Here is a 14,950-nt window from a genome sequence, read left to right as displayed (position 1 = left end):
ATTGTTACAGCTTGCAGGGCAAGAGACAGTGTGCTGTTTGTAACACAGCAGCAGATCTGTTTGTGATACTTTGTTGCCAAAGGGCAGCGCTCAAAAAGTTGTGCGCCACAGCCTGTTCCAAAGAGGAAGTGGATGTGATATTTTAAGTGATTGCTGTATAATGATCAGTACATACTACAAAAAAAAAAACATTAAAAATGGCATTAAGAGTAAAAAAAAATGCAGACAGTATTATCTAATACAGGGGTGCGAGAGATGATTTTGGGGGGCGCGGTCTTCCCCAAAGCATTTAAATTAAATGCCGGGGGACCGCGCAAGGCCTCTGCAACCTCTACTTACTGAGATTCAGCCAGCTTCAGGACGCGTGACCATGGCAACGCGGCATCAAATGACGCCGCGGGCTCATGTGACGTCACGGTTGCCATGGTAACGTGATGGCAAATACCGCCGTGGGTCTCGTCACGTCACATGACCCCACAGTGTCATTTGATGCCACACAGAGGTAAGGGGGGTGCGACATCGGATGACAGCTGAACATGTTTTGCTGCTTTAAACCAGGTTAGAATTGAGCGCTGCCATGACCTGAAGTCCTACAACAAGAATGGAGAGTAATTACAAAGTTGCACTTTGGTACCTCATGAGGTTGGTAACGTGCCACATTGTAGCTAATCAGAAAAGCGTCACGTGCCTCAAGCTGTTTATAGCCTAAGGGTAAATTTATAGTCCTGCGACGCTACCAGTGACGTTGTCGTAGCAAAAGTTGCACTCTGGTGTGCGATGTAGCTGGCTGCAAGGGGCGGCGATGTCAGGTAAGAGGAAGGCAGAGGGGCGGTGTCAGCAAGGGAAGGGGGAAGGCAGAAACGGAGAGTTCCAGCTCCAAAACCACTAATTAGCATGTGAGTGGAAGCAAACCCACAAGTAGTGTTGAAACACATTTAAAGGCAGCAAAGCTTTCTCTAAAGACTTGATATTAAGATCAATATATTTGTCAAAGGCCCGATACCTCAAACAAGTAAACAGAGTCATAGAATGGCTTTATACAATGACTGGGAGGAATACGAGATTAAGGTTTATGAATTATGATGGATAATCCCTACCTCAGGGATGATTTGTTTTTTGGAAGACACATGTTCACCAAATGCTATGTGATTGGCTTGCTGCAAGTCACATGTGGCTTCTGTAGCTGCAACTATCAAAATCTTTCAGCTTCAGAGATTCTAGTAGCTTTGTTGGTGCTCGCCGCCGTCGCTCCGGACTACATTGGGTTGCTTTGTGGCTGCAAGCCATCGCTGTAGCTTGGACTATAAATTTAGCCTCAGGCTGCGTCCATGGTGAGTGATGCCGGGCGGAGGCGCGCTGAGGCTGAGGGAAAGCACTGCTTTCCCTGGCCTTAGACCGCGCGCTGTCCGGGGACGTGTCGGGCGGGTCAGTGACGTCATGGAGCTGGTTCGCCCTCATTGGGCGAACCGCTCACGTGACCGGCCCTGCGCTCCCATGTTAAATTTTGCTAAGACTTACGCTTCCGCACGCTTGCGGAAGCGTAAGCGAGCCCCTGCTAAAGCCGCTCTCATTGCGGCTGCAGGGGCTCAGTGCCGAGCGTAAGCGCGCCTCAGCACGTGTCAGCGCATAAGCGCTGACCATGCCCGAGGCTTAAGGCTGCGTTTATAGTAAGGAAGGGCTGCGGCGACACGACCGCGTGATGTCAGCTTCCCTATATGGTTTCCTGCACTCTGATGCAGAAGACAGGAGAGGGCGACCGGGGGGCGTGGCGGAGGTGTGGCAGTGAGCGGTTCGCCCTCATTGGCTGAACCGCCCATCTGCCGCGCCGATTGCTGAAGTCAAATCCTTTGACTTCCAGCGATCGCGACGTCAGCCTTCGCCCCCACAATAGACACCCGCGACGGACTGCATGTACTTGCTATCAGTCGCCAGTACTATAAACGCAGCCCAACTTCCAATGAACTAGGAAACTGCACAACATCCACATTTCCGGTATCTGCACTTTCCCAAACTCGTCACGTTTGTATAGAACAACAACTAATGTAACATCATATGGAAATAAATAAATATCGCTGTAGAGGTAAAAAAGTCATTAACTACATTCTTTGAGTACAGAGGAAAAGGCGATTAAATGTTCTTTTTGACAGGAAAAATACTGTATTTAAAAAGGAAAAGTATTTTGTTATGACAAATTCTGAAGATTAAGCGTCTTTAATTAGCTTTTCAATAGAAAACAAAATCAAGAAATTCCAAGACAGGAAATGTATTTAGTAAGTTTTTTGCCAAAAATGCACTTTGTGAGTTTTACCTCTACAACGACAATATTCACTTCTGTTAATTTCACGCTCCTGCCCAAAAGTGAGATTTGCAGCATAATGTTAGAAACATTTTCTTGCTCTATATCGTGCTGATCTCATACAATTCCGCATCGGAGCTGAATGGCACAGAGAGACGGGCCTATGTGATGTGTAAAGCATTTTGTTTCAGGGTATATTTTATTTTAAATGCCACATAAGTCAGAAGAGTTGTATGTGGTACAGCAAAAAGTACCTTGTGAGTAGGAAAACAAGTGTATTCCTCTACTCCAGGGGTGGGCAACTCCAGTTCTCAAGGGCCCACAGGGCTGGCCTTAGGCTTTGCGGGGCCCAAGGTGGCACCCTGGCAGCGGCCCCCTCCCCCCCATTAAAAAATCTAAAAAGGGACTCGCCTTGATGAGCGGCCCTTCTCCCGTAGCGTTGGGACGGCATGTGACATGTTGCCATGGCAACGTATCATATGCCGTCGGTCACCATGGCAACATGACGCTACAGGAGGCGGCTCGCTCCAGAAAATGTAAAACCCCTCTCATAAAAAGCACACACACCCCCCTCTCTGCCGGTCCGGGGGCCCCGGTTCTCCTTCCTTTCCCTCTTCCTGTCGGCACCGGGAATCCAACTTCCGCCCGACTGGAAGGAGGCGCTGGAGGAGGGGGGCCCCGCAATACCTCCTCCAGCTTCCCCCTCTGCTCGGGTGAAAGTTGGATCCATGCACCGACAGGAGAGAGGGGGAGAGGAGGGAGAACCGGGGCCCCCGAAGGCACAGAGCCCAAAAGGCGCCTTGCCCTAAGGCCGGCCCTGCAAGTTGAAGGGACACCAACAGGTCCAGTTTTCAGGATATCCCTGTTTCAGCCCAGTTGGCTCAATCAGTGGCTCAGTCGAAAACTACACCACCTGTGCTGAAGCAAGGATAGCCTGAAAACCAGACCCGTTGATGACTGGAGCTTCCCATCCCTACTCTACGTTGATGTCTGAATCCTACACCATTGGCACTTGCATAAATCGGAGTAATATCGAGGGGCTTTCATAAGTATGGCCATACGCCACTTACCAACGAGATAGCACATTGTGCATTATACAGTTATAACACATGGCTTCGAATATAGTGAAGAGTGAGGCTGTTGACTGAAAAAGATTGAATATACTCCAAAAAGACTGGACAAAGATTCACAGCACACAAGGGCTTATTGTGCCAATAAAAAGCCACTCATAGTCTAACTTGGACAAAGACGCCATTATAAAATAGATTTTTGCTCATTTCTTTTCCACCACGTGCTGCCATCTTATCTACTACCACATAGTAAAATCACAGGCCACTCACTTGGTGTCAGAGAACTCCAAGCTGATGACGTTTAATACTTTGGGCCGGTCGGGGTTCATGAAATACTTCACAAAGTTGCGCAGCTTCATTTTGCTGTCGGCTTGCCTTGCCACATCGATGACATCAATAATCTTGTCCCCACCTGTGGAGGGAGGAAGAGAGAGAGGTGACCCTAACATTTCCATGTCAAAAAAGGCAAGGACCCATCAGCAATGCATTATGATGCTGTTTGTAATAGTGAGATGTCACATAGATAGATCATTTGACATGTCAGAACTGAAGCAGAAATGTATTTACTGTAGGCCAGGCTGTTTATATGTTATTTCCTAGAAGCCTTACACGGAGCGCACAATATTACAATCAGAAGCCTTCAGGGACATTGATGAAATCCATGGGAAATACAGAGGCAGGTTTAGTGATATTCTCAAATCCGTGTTCTGCTACGGTGCTATGTAAAGTGTCTGCAATGTTAATAAGGCAACAGTGACAACATCTTACAGAAGCACAATTAAAATGAGAAAGGCTACAAAATAAACGAGAATTATAAATAAAATAGTGCTGTAGCCATATCCCACTATAAAGCATCCTTCGCAGAACTGCCAGTTATGGCTACCTGATCTGCTTCGGGAAGGCTCGCAGACTTTGGAATTAACACATTAGCATGCTTCCTGTTTCCCCCCAGGGCATTAAGCCATCTGGTCATCTTAGCACAGCCTTGCCCAAATGGTACTCCCGAGTATCAAATAATTGCATCGATAATGTCATGATAAGCAAGAAGTCATCTGCAACAAAATTGTATTCTAACGTTAATAAGCAATCCAAATTACAATGGGAAAACAGCCCGATACAGATTAAAAATGGCTGGCTCTTGCACAATATACAGAGGGGTGGAGAAACATATACTTGTTTAATCTTGTAGCATTCAGACTACATCACTGAATAACTAGTTGTTCCAACAAAGGAAAAATACAAAGCGTTTGTATGCAGAGTTTTCCTAGGTTTCTTCTGATAGGCTATGGTACTTAAAGTGGAACAATTGCACTACATACAAATTATGTTTTCAAGCCTTCATACTGTATATCGTGATCACTAATCTCCTAATAGCAGTACTGCAGATTCTTTTTATCGATGACTCTGCAGTCTAACTATATAAAGCAGACAAAATACAGGTACTCCTGCTATGGGAGAATTAGATTAAAAGAACATGGTTGTGCTGGGGGGATAAGGGTAGTTTTCATCATGAAAATAAATATCGTATTGAAAACTGAAATGAAATGAAGTTGCCTTCAGGGCAGGTCATAAGCTTTATATTTTCTGCACTGCCCACCATAATAACCAAGTGGGGAGTTCTACACTCTCCCCCCTCCCCCCCACCCCCACACGCATTTGTCTTTGGTGTTTGAATATTGTTACCGGTGGCTGAAGTGTCTGAGGTGCTAGGTGTCAGAATTTGTTTTGCGAAGAATAGTTTCCATGCACCTTCATTCGTAATTCCCTTTGAAGTATATTACGTTATGTTTCCGTATCCAAAGTAACTGGTGTTAATATGACTGAATAAAATTAATCTGATCCTACTGCATAGTATTTGTTTAGATCACATACTAAGTGAGCCCTTTACAATTGTATCACTGGTCTATAAGGCCTACTAAAAGGTTTGAATTTTGGTGCACCTGTCAAAAGCACCTTTAGTGCCCTTCCCTTACCTACATAGCGCTCCACATCCATTACCGAGAAGGTGGGTGGAGGAAGTCTGAGACCCAGGTCATCTAATCTTGGCACCATGATTGGGAAGTTGAAGCCCTGTTTCTCCAGGTACCTCTGCGTCAGTTGATTACCGTACATCTTCAGTACGATTTCATCAGCACTTCAAACAGAAGCATATACCAGAAAAGCATTAGAATACACTATGCAAAATGCACTGTCAAATATAAAGGATGATACTGTGTTAGCTGTAGAATAGACGGAATAAAAAGGTAGAAGTGACACCTTTATTTGCCAACTAATGATTAAAGCGTGCAAGCTTTCAGGACCACTCCGGTTCCTTCTAACTAAATTTTCGCCTGAAGGGACTTGGGTGGAAGTGGAAACTTGCACTCTCTTCAACCATTAACCAATAAAGGTATTATTTCTACCTTACTTTTATTATGTCTACACAGTAAAAATAATTAAACACATTTAGATGTGGAGGTTTGGATGACATCTTTGTAGAAACAGCCTACAAAGTGACATCCCTCCATCTATGGAAAGTTTCCATGTGACATTGGGAAGCTTCTATGACCTTCAAGTAGCCTTATCTGTCCTATGTTGTAAGTAGAGGATATAAACACATCAATAAACATATAAAAGAGTAAAGAGTGGCAATTTTCTTGCAGTGTTTCTTTAACTTGGAAAGCAGAAAGCCATCAGTATGAGTTAGCTGGAGATCTTTAGGACTCCTTTTCACGTTTACACATCAGCATTAGAAGCCAGACATTATCCAAGACCGTAAGAAAAGCAGATACAGGTATAATGCAAGGGTAAACATTTTAAATATAACCATAAACTACATTTCTAACATATACCGACCGTCGGGGGAAAAAAAAAAAAGGTACCAATACGGTATTCGCTCGTGATGGCTTGCGTACCTCGGGAAGGAGCGTGCTTGCAGTTGTTGTACAAAGGTTCTCGTTCCGGCTTGGACTGGCTTGGTTCCATCGTCAGCCTCTGTGTAATCATGTCTGTGCCAGTTTCCCCTCTTCTTCACTAAAACAATGTTTGGACAATAAATGAGTACTGTACTTGCTTCACGAACATAAAATGTGATACCAAGTGCCACTTTAAAGCAAACCTTACACTCTTTTAGAGAAGGCTATTCACTAAACGAAAGAACAGCAGCAGAAAGTTTCTGCAGTTTAGCAAATAACTTCTTTAGTCTTAAACTTATCTGACACTAGGAACCACAATTAGTAGCAAGTAACTCTTCAAGTATGATCCAATGTCTCCAGTGAAGTAACCGTACCATTTTGAACAGCTTAATTCACAACAACTGGTTTAAAGTGGGTTATTATTTGGAGAAAAAAAAAAAAGTATGGAGGAACAATTCTGTAATGGAAACCAATTACTTTAATTTCCCACTTTCAAAGCTGAACAAGTGTCTCTTGGGATGGGCATGATCGTGGAACTGAATGGTTTCATATATTCTGAAAATGGAATAGTATGTCTTCTTGTGAAGGCTTCTTCAACAAACAGTGAAAAAGTTGAAGTGTCCACCTTACGGGAGAGAATAATTACTGTGCAGCTAACTCTCAGTGCATAATACCACTGTGTAATGAATCTCTCTCAATGTGCGAGTGCAGCCCTATTTGCACCTATTCCACCCTGGGCAAGCAGGATTTTCTTTGCTATTGCTGCCGAGGTTCAAAATACTTTACAGGTCATGACGCATACTCTGCTGTTAGCTTCTTAAAGTTATTATAGAAAAACAATACAGGTTCAATGCAGAACCATAGGCTGCTGCAAAAGAACGGATTGATGACGAATTAAATTATTCTCATTTTAAGACTGACCGCTAATTATTTATAATCTTAGATAATTTTCTGCAGGGGGGAGGGGGCGGGAGAGAAACACCCTTTGGAGAATACAATTAGTTATGCAACAGAAATGTTAATTTTCATGCACACAAAATGTTTGACAACCTCACAGGAATCATACACTAACTTTAGCACAATACAGTAGATTGCTGGTAGAGAAATTACCATTATAACACAATTCACATACTGTGCTTGCAGCTTTTACAAAAAAAATAAATACTGTAATCATTAAAGAAAATGATGTACTTACAATCAAACCTATACATTCTATATGTAGCCCTATTACACTTGGCAGCCGTGTAAGGGGAACCTATCCTACTTGAATGAGCAGACTATGCAGGACAGAGATCTGAAAGAACAATCCCCTGCCAGTGTAAAATCCTGCTTCTACAATACAAGGCATGAAATAAAAGCGCATAAACATTATGACAAAAAGCAAAACGTAAAAGTTAAATCATTTAAAAATATAGTTCTAAATATTGGTGTTGAATTTATAATGAACACCTTTCTCCATTGGGAGAGGTCCCAAGTAAAACATTGTACAGTTTAGTAGACAAATTTGTAACAACGCTTTATTAGTAGTTTGAGTAGTAATGGAGGGAGAGGGTGTACGTGGAATGACACCATTTATTGGACCAACACGTAGAACCTCTGAGGGTAGGGCAAGACCCCGAGAGGTTCGGAAGCTTGTAACATAACTACTTCTTGGTCCAATAAAAAGGTGTCATGCCACCTACACTATCCATTCTTTGCTACTACATGGAAGAAAGAACCAACACGGCTACCCACCCTTCTTTGGTCAGTAGTTTGGGTAAAGAATTTCTGATGGCTTTGAGGGTGGTCAACAATATAATATTATACGTTTCTAGCCTGTTCTTTAAAAGAACTGCTCAGAAATAGGACTAATAAGCTTGCATATCTGGAGAACATACATATATACACACATTAAACGCAACATGTTCAAAGTTAAAAGGATAGGCCAAGGATTTGACAGATCCTAGCCCTTTCACTGAGAGTATACAAATGCAAATCAAACTTCTCATTTGGATAATGACCAAAGTGAGTTGGCTTACAGTTCTGTTCCTCCACATCTGCGTGGGCCATTTCATTGACAGTTCTGTATATTGTGCTAGTTAAAATGGCAAGAGTCTTTAAGGCCCCATCTGCATAATGGTTATTCAATCTAGAAAAACATTTCTAGAGCACTGTGGTTGACGACCTAAGTGCATATAAATAGGTAGAGCTATAAAGCATCAATTGCTACTTAAAGTGTTCTTAAACTAATATGATCATTTTTAAAAGGAAAGATCTTTTGTTCTAGAAAGGTAAGGCATGCAGTGGCTACTATTATTGAGTAGTATATACGCACCCTGATTATATTTGTACACATATCGTCCTTGTAGAGGTAAAAAAAAAAATCATTACCTACCTTGTTTGAGTGCAGAGGAAAAGGCGATTAAATGTTCTTTGACATTATTTCAAAACCATGCTGAATGAGTTTTATGTTTTGGCTATGACTAAATAGGCACAGAGTTTTTCAAAAGAATTATCAAGAAATTCCAAGTCAGGAAGTACATTTAGTGAGTTTTTGCCAAAAAATTACCTAATGAGTTATACCTCTACATCGACGATATACAAACAACGAGTACACAGTCTTGTGCAAATATTCTTGCCTTTCTTCCTCTATGCCAGGGGTGGCCAACTTCCATCCTAAAGGGCCACCAACAGGTACAGTTTTCAGGATATCCCTGCTTCAGCATAGGTGGCTCAGGTGAAGATTGAAGCAGGGATATCCTGAAAGCCTGGAGTTGGCTACCCCTGCACTATGTATTCCAGGAAATCTTTTCAGGCTTTTTGGCGGGGAGTGAGAAAATAAAACACTGCCATTTGTTTTGTATGGGTATTGGCGGAGAAGTGTGTGAGGCCAGGGGAGGTAGGAGGGAAGAGAGGGCTGAGAGAGGGCTGAGAGAGGGCTGAGAGAGGGCTGAGAGAAAGAGAGAGAGAGAGAGAGAGAGAGAGAGAGAGATGAATGGGGGGAGGGGCTGGTGAGACTGCCAACACAGGGAGGGGAGGGTCGCTTTGGAGGCCCTGGTCAAAACCTGGGCATCAGGAAATCTGTCGGCGGATCTGGTTACATCAATAATAAGAACAATAATTTCTACTAATTCCCCTTCAAATGGGATTCCTTTGTTTCTTTTTTTGTCTCAGATATCCCACTATTTGACATTTTCAATTATAATGGTCTTAGTCATATCGATCTTAAAGTAGTCAGGCATTTGAACAAAATTAATGAATGCATGTAATTAATTCACATGGAAATGAACTAGCATTGCCAAGTTTTAATGTGAGATTATTTAATATGGCTGGTTTTGGCTGCAAACGTGGAGAGTGTTGCTTACAATAGCCGGTTCTGAATGCTTTTTCCTTTCCTCATGCAAGCAAGACATGGCATTTTACAAGTACCTTTTATGAGCGGTTGGAATAGACCACCAATGAAAAATTGCATTATTTAAAAAAGCAGCAATACTACATTTCCCCCCCCCCCCTTTTTTTTTTCTTCTTCTTCTTCTTCTTCTTATCTGTATATGCAAAGCATGTGGCATTGTGTAATTCCTACATTCTACCTAAGCTTGCAATCGTTTGGTGCTCCTGTTATAAGTGGAGTCTTCGGTGAAGGGGAGCACAGGTCCAAGTTTATATAAAAAAAAATTTGAAAGAAAGAAAAAGAGAGAGAAAGAAAAGAGAGAGAGAAAGCAGAGAGAAAGAGAGAGAAAGAGAGAGAAAGAGAGAAAGAGAGAGAAAGAGAGAGAGAGAAAGAGAGAGAGAAAGAGAGAGAGAAAGAGAGAGAAAGAGAGAGAGAGAGAAAGAGAGAGAGAAAGAGAGAGAGAGAGAGAGAGAGAAAGAGAGAGAGAGAGAGAGAGAGAGAGAGAAAGAGAGAGAGAGAGAAAGAGAGAGAACCAAATATTGTAATGCGTTCTGATGGGAGTAGTATTTCATAGTAGGGGAAAGAGAGCCCTCTCCCCCCCCACCCCCCCTCTGAATGGAGAGGTAGGGACCCCGTGTGGTAATCTGATGTCGGAGAAATATAAAAAAGGGACAATTCCTCCGAGGACCATCTGACCCATACACTCAGATTACCACACTGGGTCCCTTCCTCTGCAGTCCCGGATGGATTGACAGTCTCTGAAATGCCTAGATTTACCTAGGAAATGTGAGTATACTTTCCTTCCCCTACTATGAAATACTACTCCCATCAGAACACATTACATGACTAAGGCTATTTCTCTTTTTCACCCATGGACCTGCGCGCTCCCCTTCACCGAAGACCCCACTGCCACAGAAGAACCACAACAAAGGTTCTTCAATTAGGGTTTTTTTTGAGCTGCCGTAAGATTTATTGTTTCATCGCACATGAATTGTCACTAATATTGTACTACTTTTGCATCAGCACTCCATGTATTTATGCAGTAAATATTTATTTTGCGAGTCCACTTATTAATATGTTGGCTGATCATTTTGGCCAAACATTTACTTTGTTGCACTTCAACATTCACACAGGAGCTTTATAACACTTTTTTTGCTCCTTTTATCAAATCTGTAAAACTCCTTATGGTGCTACTAACGCAGAGGTGCGCAAACTTTCTCGGCTGCGTTCCCCCCCCCCCCCCCTCTTACCTTCAATGCGGCGTCAAATGACGCCGTGGCATCATGTGACGTCACCCCGTGGTGTCATTTGACACCCGTCGCCATGGAGACACATGGACCAAAGCCTGGTAAGTGAGTTTACAGTGTCCTCACGCTGAATAGTGAACGCAGAATAGTGCCCTCGGTGAAACAGCTGATCCTGAACAGAGGACCAGTTTTGAAAGGAACGGCAGCCGCGTCACCCGGTCACCTGATTTCAGAACCCAGAAGTGGCGACAGCGGTAGCATTGGAGACTTGGAGTGGGGGAGAGCGCGACTTGCCCGGCTCCCGGGAGTCACAGCTGCATTATTGTATCGTACAAATGTTTTAATAGATCATCCCCGATGTAAGCCTTTACTGCAAGGGGTCTTTCTTGATAAAATATACTTTAAAAAGTACCATCTGCACTATCGCGGTTCTCTCTTTCCCCTGGATCCTGCTGAGCTGAGGGTACATCCACCCATGTTTACTACATTTCACAAAGAATAGAGAAACAAGGGGAGCGCAGATCAGCGAAAAACAACAATATACCAGTGAAAACAATACAATATATAGAAGTGGAATAGGTGAATTATTAAAAGGTGGTGAAGTGGGGTAGATAAATATCTCCAAGTACTCACACGTGCCAGTGTGAGCAAATGCCTCTCGGGTCTAAACTCTGCAGAAGATCCTTTCCTGGAGTCACACATCTTCCCCTTGACTGCTGGTGAGTGCACAATCCTCAGGATATTCAATTAACCCCAAAGTGAAGAAGGGAATCAGAGATAGGAGTCAGTCTATATACTGATAACTAGTGGGAGGATATTGGATAATCTTTCAGGGGACAATGAATGGGTAGGATATAACAAGACAAATACTCACACGGGCCTGTGTGAGTTAAAACCCATAGGGGTTCAACTATAGGAGAGTAGATCTGCTCTTTGTGTAAGCGACAGCCACTGTGCGAGTGGCGCCAATCACTCAAAAGTTCCCACCAAAATAGATGGACAATCCGAATGAAATAAGTAGTAATTTAGAGAAAAAAAGTTTTAAAATCACATGCAGTAAGGTCGGCAGGCGAAGACAGTCAGTGCGGGTGCTCTCCTTAATTGCGGCTCCTTCACCCCGGTATCTGCAGCCCGTTGGAGCGTTGGAACGCAAGATGGCGTCTGGAACGCAACCCCTTACTTCCTGGCTACGGAAGCCTCCAATGGAAAAAAATCGAGCAATGCGTTTCAGCTTCCTCAGGCTCTACTACCTTCTATGCACAAACTATCCCTATTATACCTTCTGTGCACTTACTACATTTCACCACAGTTTTGGCTATGCCCATATGTGTTAGGCTTCGTTCATGAATACTGCCTGCGGGCGGAGGCGCGCTGAGGGAAAGCGGGTGCTTTCCTTTGCCTTAGACAGCGCTCCGTCCGGGGGCGTGTCGGCGGGCGGGCCAGTGACGTCACGGAGCTGATTCGCCTTCATTGGGCAAACCGCTCACGTGACCGGCCCTGCGCTCCGGCAAGCGCGAAAATGTTTAATTTTCCTAAGACCTACGCTTCCGCGCGCTTGCGGAAGCGTAGGCGAGCCCCTACTAAAGCCGCTCTAATTGCGGCTGTAGGGGCTCAGTGCCGAGTGTAAGTGCGCCTCAGCGCGCCTCCGCCCGCAAGCACTATCCATGGACGCGGCCTTACATTTGTGAATATTAATACTGGAGGTTCCATACACAACAAAAGACAGAAAAGCCCAATGCTACATCCAATGTGACAAATATACACTGAAATACTTACATATTCTCTTGAAAAAGGATCATTTAGTTAAACCTTTGGCCAAAGTGTTATAAGCCTGCAAGCGACATCAAGGCATGACCAGTGAGCAGGCCTTAACACTACCTGTTAAAATCCTCATTTACCTCTATTTGGCGGGAGGGGGGAGATCCTTCCACCCTGACTCCGCTGGGTCTCACACCGGTTTTGAGGAACGTTGGCCCATTCCTCCTTATGGAACTGCTTCAACTCAGTGCAGTGACATTTGAGGGTTTACGTCCATTGGACTAGGCCATTCTAAAAAGTGGAATTTCATTTTCTGCAGCCATGCTTTTGTAGATCCACTTGTATGTTTAGGTTCATGGTCATGCTGCATGACCCACTCTCGCTTCAGCTTACAGACAGATGGACGGACATTCTCCTCTAGAATCTTCTGATCCATGAATTCTGCATTGTTTGTTTCAATGATGGTCAGCCATTCAGGTCCTGAGGCAGCAAAGCAGCCCCAAACCATTACACTCCCACCGCCATGCTTGACGGTTGGGATGAGGTTCTTCTGTTCAAACGCAGTTTTGGTTTTTCGCCAAAGATAACGTTTCTTACCAAGAAGTTCTACCTTTGACTCGTCTTTACAGAAAACATTGTTCCAGAAGTATTGTGGATCATCTTTGTGCTCTTTGGCAAACTTCAGACAGGCAACAATGTTCTTTTTTAGAAAGCTGTGATTTCCTCCTGGCTATCCTTCCATGAACACCATTCTTGAAGTCTTTTTCTGATAGTTGTGTAATGAACACTCACATTAGTTAAGGCGAGAGTGGCCTCTAGATCCTTGGATGCTATTCTGGGGTTCTTTGTAACTTCCTGGATGATTTGTCAGTTTGTTCTTGGAGAGATTTTGGTAGGATGACTGCTCCTGGGTAGAGTGACCGTGGTCTTGAACTTTCTCCATTTATAGACTGTCTGACAGTGAATTGGTGGAGCCCCAAATCCTTAGAAATTGTTTTGCAACCCTTTCTAGACTTACTTTTGCATATACCATGACTCTTAATTACTCATTGTTTAATTCATGCATCATTGTATTTCAAAATACATGAAATTGGTTAATATAAACCATATTGGATATTTAAGAAAAAGCTGGCTTTAATTCAAGAAGGTTATCATGGATAAACTATGCAACTTCCGTCATTATCTTTGGGGTTCACAAACTTTTTCTCGCCACTGCAGATCCCTTTGAATCTGCTTAATAAACCCACAGTAAATGGACATAAGGAATTTAAGTAATACAAGTTTATTGGTCCGCTCCAAAGAGAAGATAAACCAAAATGGATTACAGTTCACTACCGCACAGCCCTACAGCAGAATATAGGAGCCTCTGGCAGGTACTGAGAGTGTTGAAGAAAGCTTGCAGCTAACCCCCCATGAGTTCCAGTGAGGGGCACTGCAGAATTAAGAACACAATAAGAGCACTTAGAGAGAATATAGAAGTGTAAAAAAAAAAAAAGTCACAATCTTAGATTTCGCCATGATCCTGAGTCTGTTCATACTCCTGAGCATATCACGATGAAATACAAATGTCATTAACCCATCTTCAAGATAAACGTACACATACACCAGCTTAATTACTCTGCAAACTCTGGATCATTTTCCATAGGTCCTGGGAATGTACCTCTAGTGACTGGAAGCTTCTAGTTACATCCAACCAACTTGTGAAAACTGCATCAACAGTATTATACACTAAGACAGGGGTGGCCAACTCCAGTCCTCAAGGGCCACCAACCGGTCAGGTTTTAATGATATCCCTGCTTCAGCACAGGTGGCTCAATCAGTGGCTCAGCCACTATGACTCCACATACTGTATATCCAATATATTCTTTGTTAAATATTAATGAGAACTGTTAAACGGTAGAGCAGGGGCGACATGCACAACTGTTTAACTTTCTCAGAAGTCAAAGTAGATGTTGTCAAGCAGCGGTGCGCAAACTGGGGGGTGGGGGAGATTTTTGTAGGGGGGGGGCGTGGTGGTTGCAGAAGCCCCGCGCTCACGTGACGCCTCTGCAAACTATTACTTACCGAGATTCAGACGGCTGCTGACGCGTTGCCAAATGACTCCGCGCCGTCATTTGACGCCTGTCGCCATGGCAAGGTGTCATTTGACGCAGGGAACGGAGGTAAGGGGGGGGCGCGAGCACCGGGGGCGCAGCTGCAAATGTTTGCGTACCCTTGTTGTGAAGTAAGACGGAGGCTGTAAATTCACAGCAAGGACTACAGTATCATTAGCACTGTGTACTATGAAGGGTTGGTATAAAGAAACAATGAGTAGC

The 14,950-nt window shown here is 43.7% G+C and overlaps 1 protein-coding gene across 3 annotated transcripts in view; it reads right to left on the bottom strand.

Moving 5' to 3' along the window:
* KDM7A (lysine demethylase 7A) overlaps positions 1-14,950 on the bottom strand; it is a 76,755-nt gene that overhangs the window by 19,236 nt on the left and 42,569 nt on the right. For all 3 annotated transcript variants that reach the window (XM_075602668.1, XM_075602667.1, XM_075602669.1), the window contains exons 3-5: positions 6,261-6,378; positions 5,340-5,500; positions 3,637-3,778 (exon numbers count right to left, since the gene is read on the bottom strand). In XM_075602668.1, coding sequence (XP_075458783.1) covers positions 3,637-3,778; positions 5,340-5,500; positions 6,261-6,378 — 421 coding nt within the window. The remainder of the gene's footprint in view (positions 1-3,636; positions 3,779-5,339; positions 5,501-6,260; positions 6,379-14,950) is intronic.

Source organism: Ascaphus truei, chromosome 5 (assembly GCF_040206685.1).
Source record: "Ascaphus truei isolate aAscTru1 chromosome 5, aAscTru1.hap1, whole genome shotgun sequence".
Lineage (NCBI taxonomy): Eukaryota > Metazoa > Chordata > Amphibia > Anura > Ascaphidae > Ascaphus > Ascaphus truei.
This window is presented reverse-complemented; position numbering and strand designations above follow the sequence as displayed.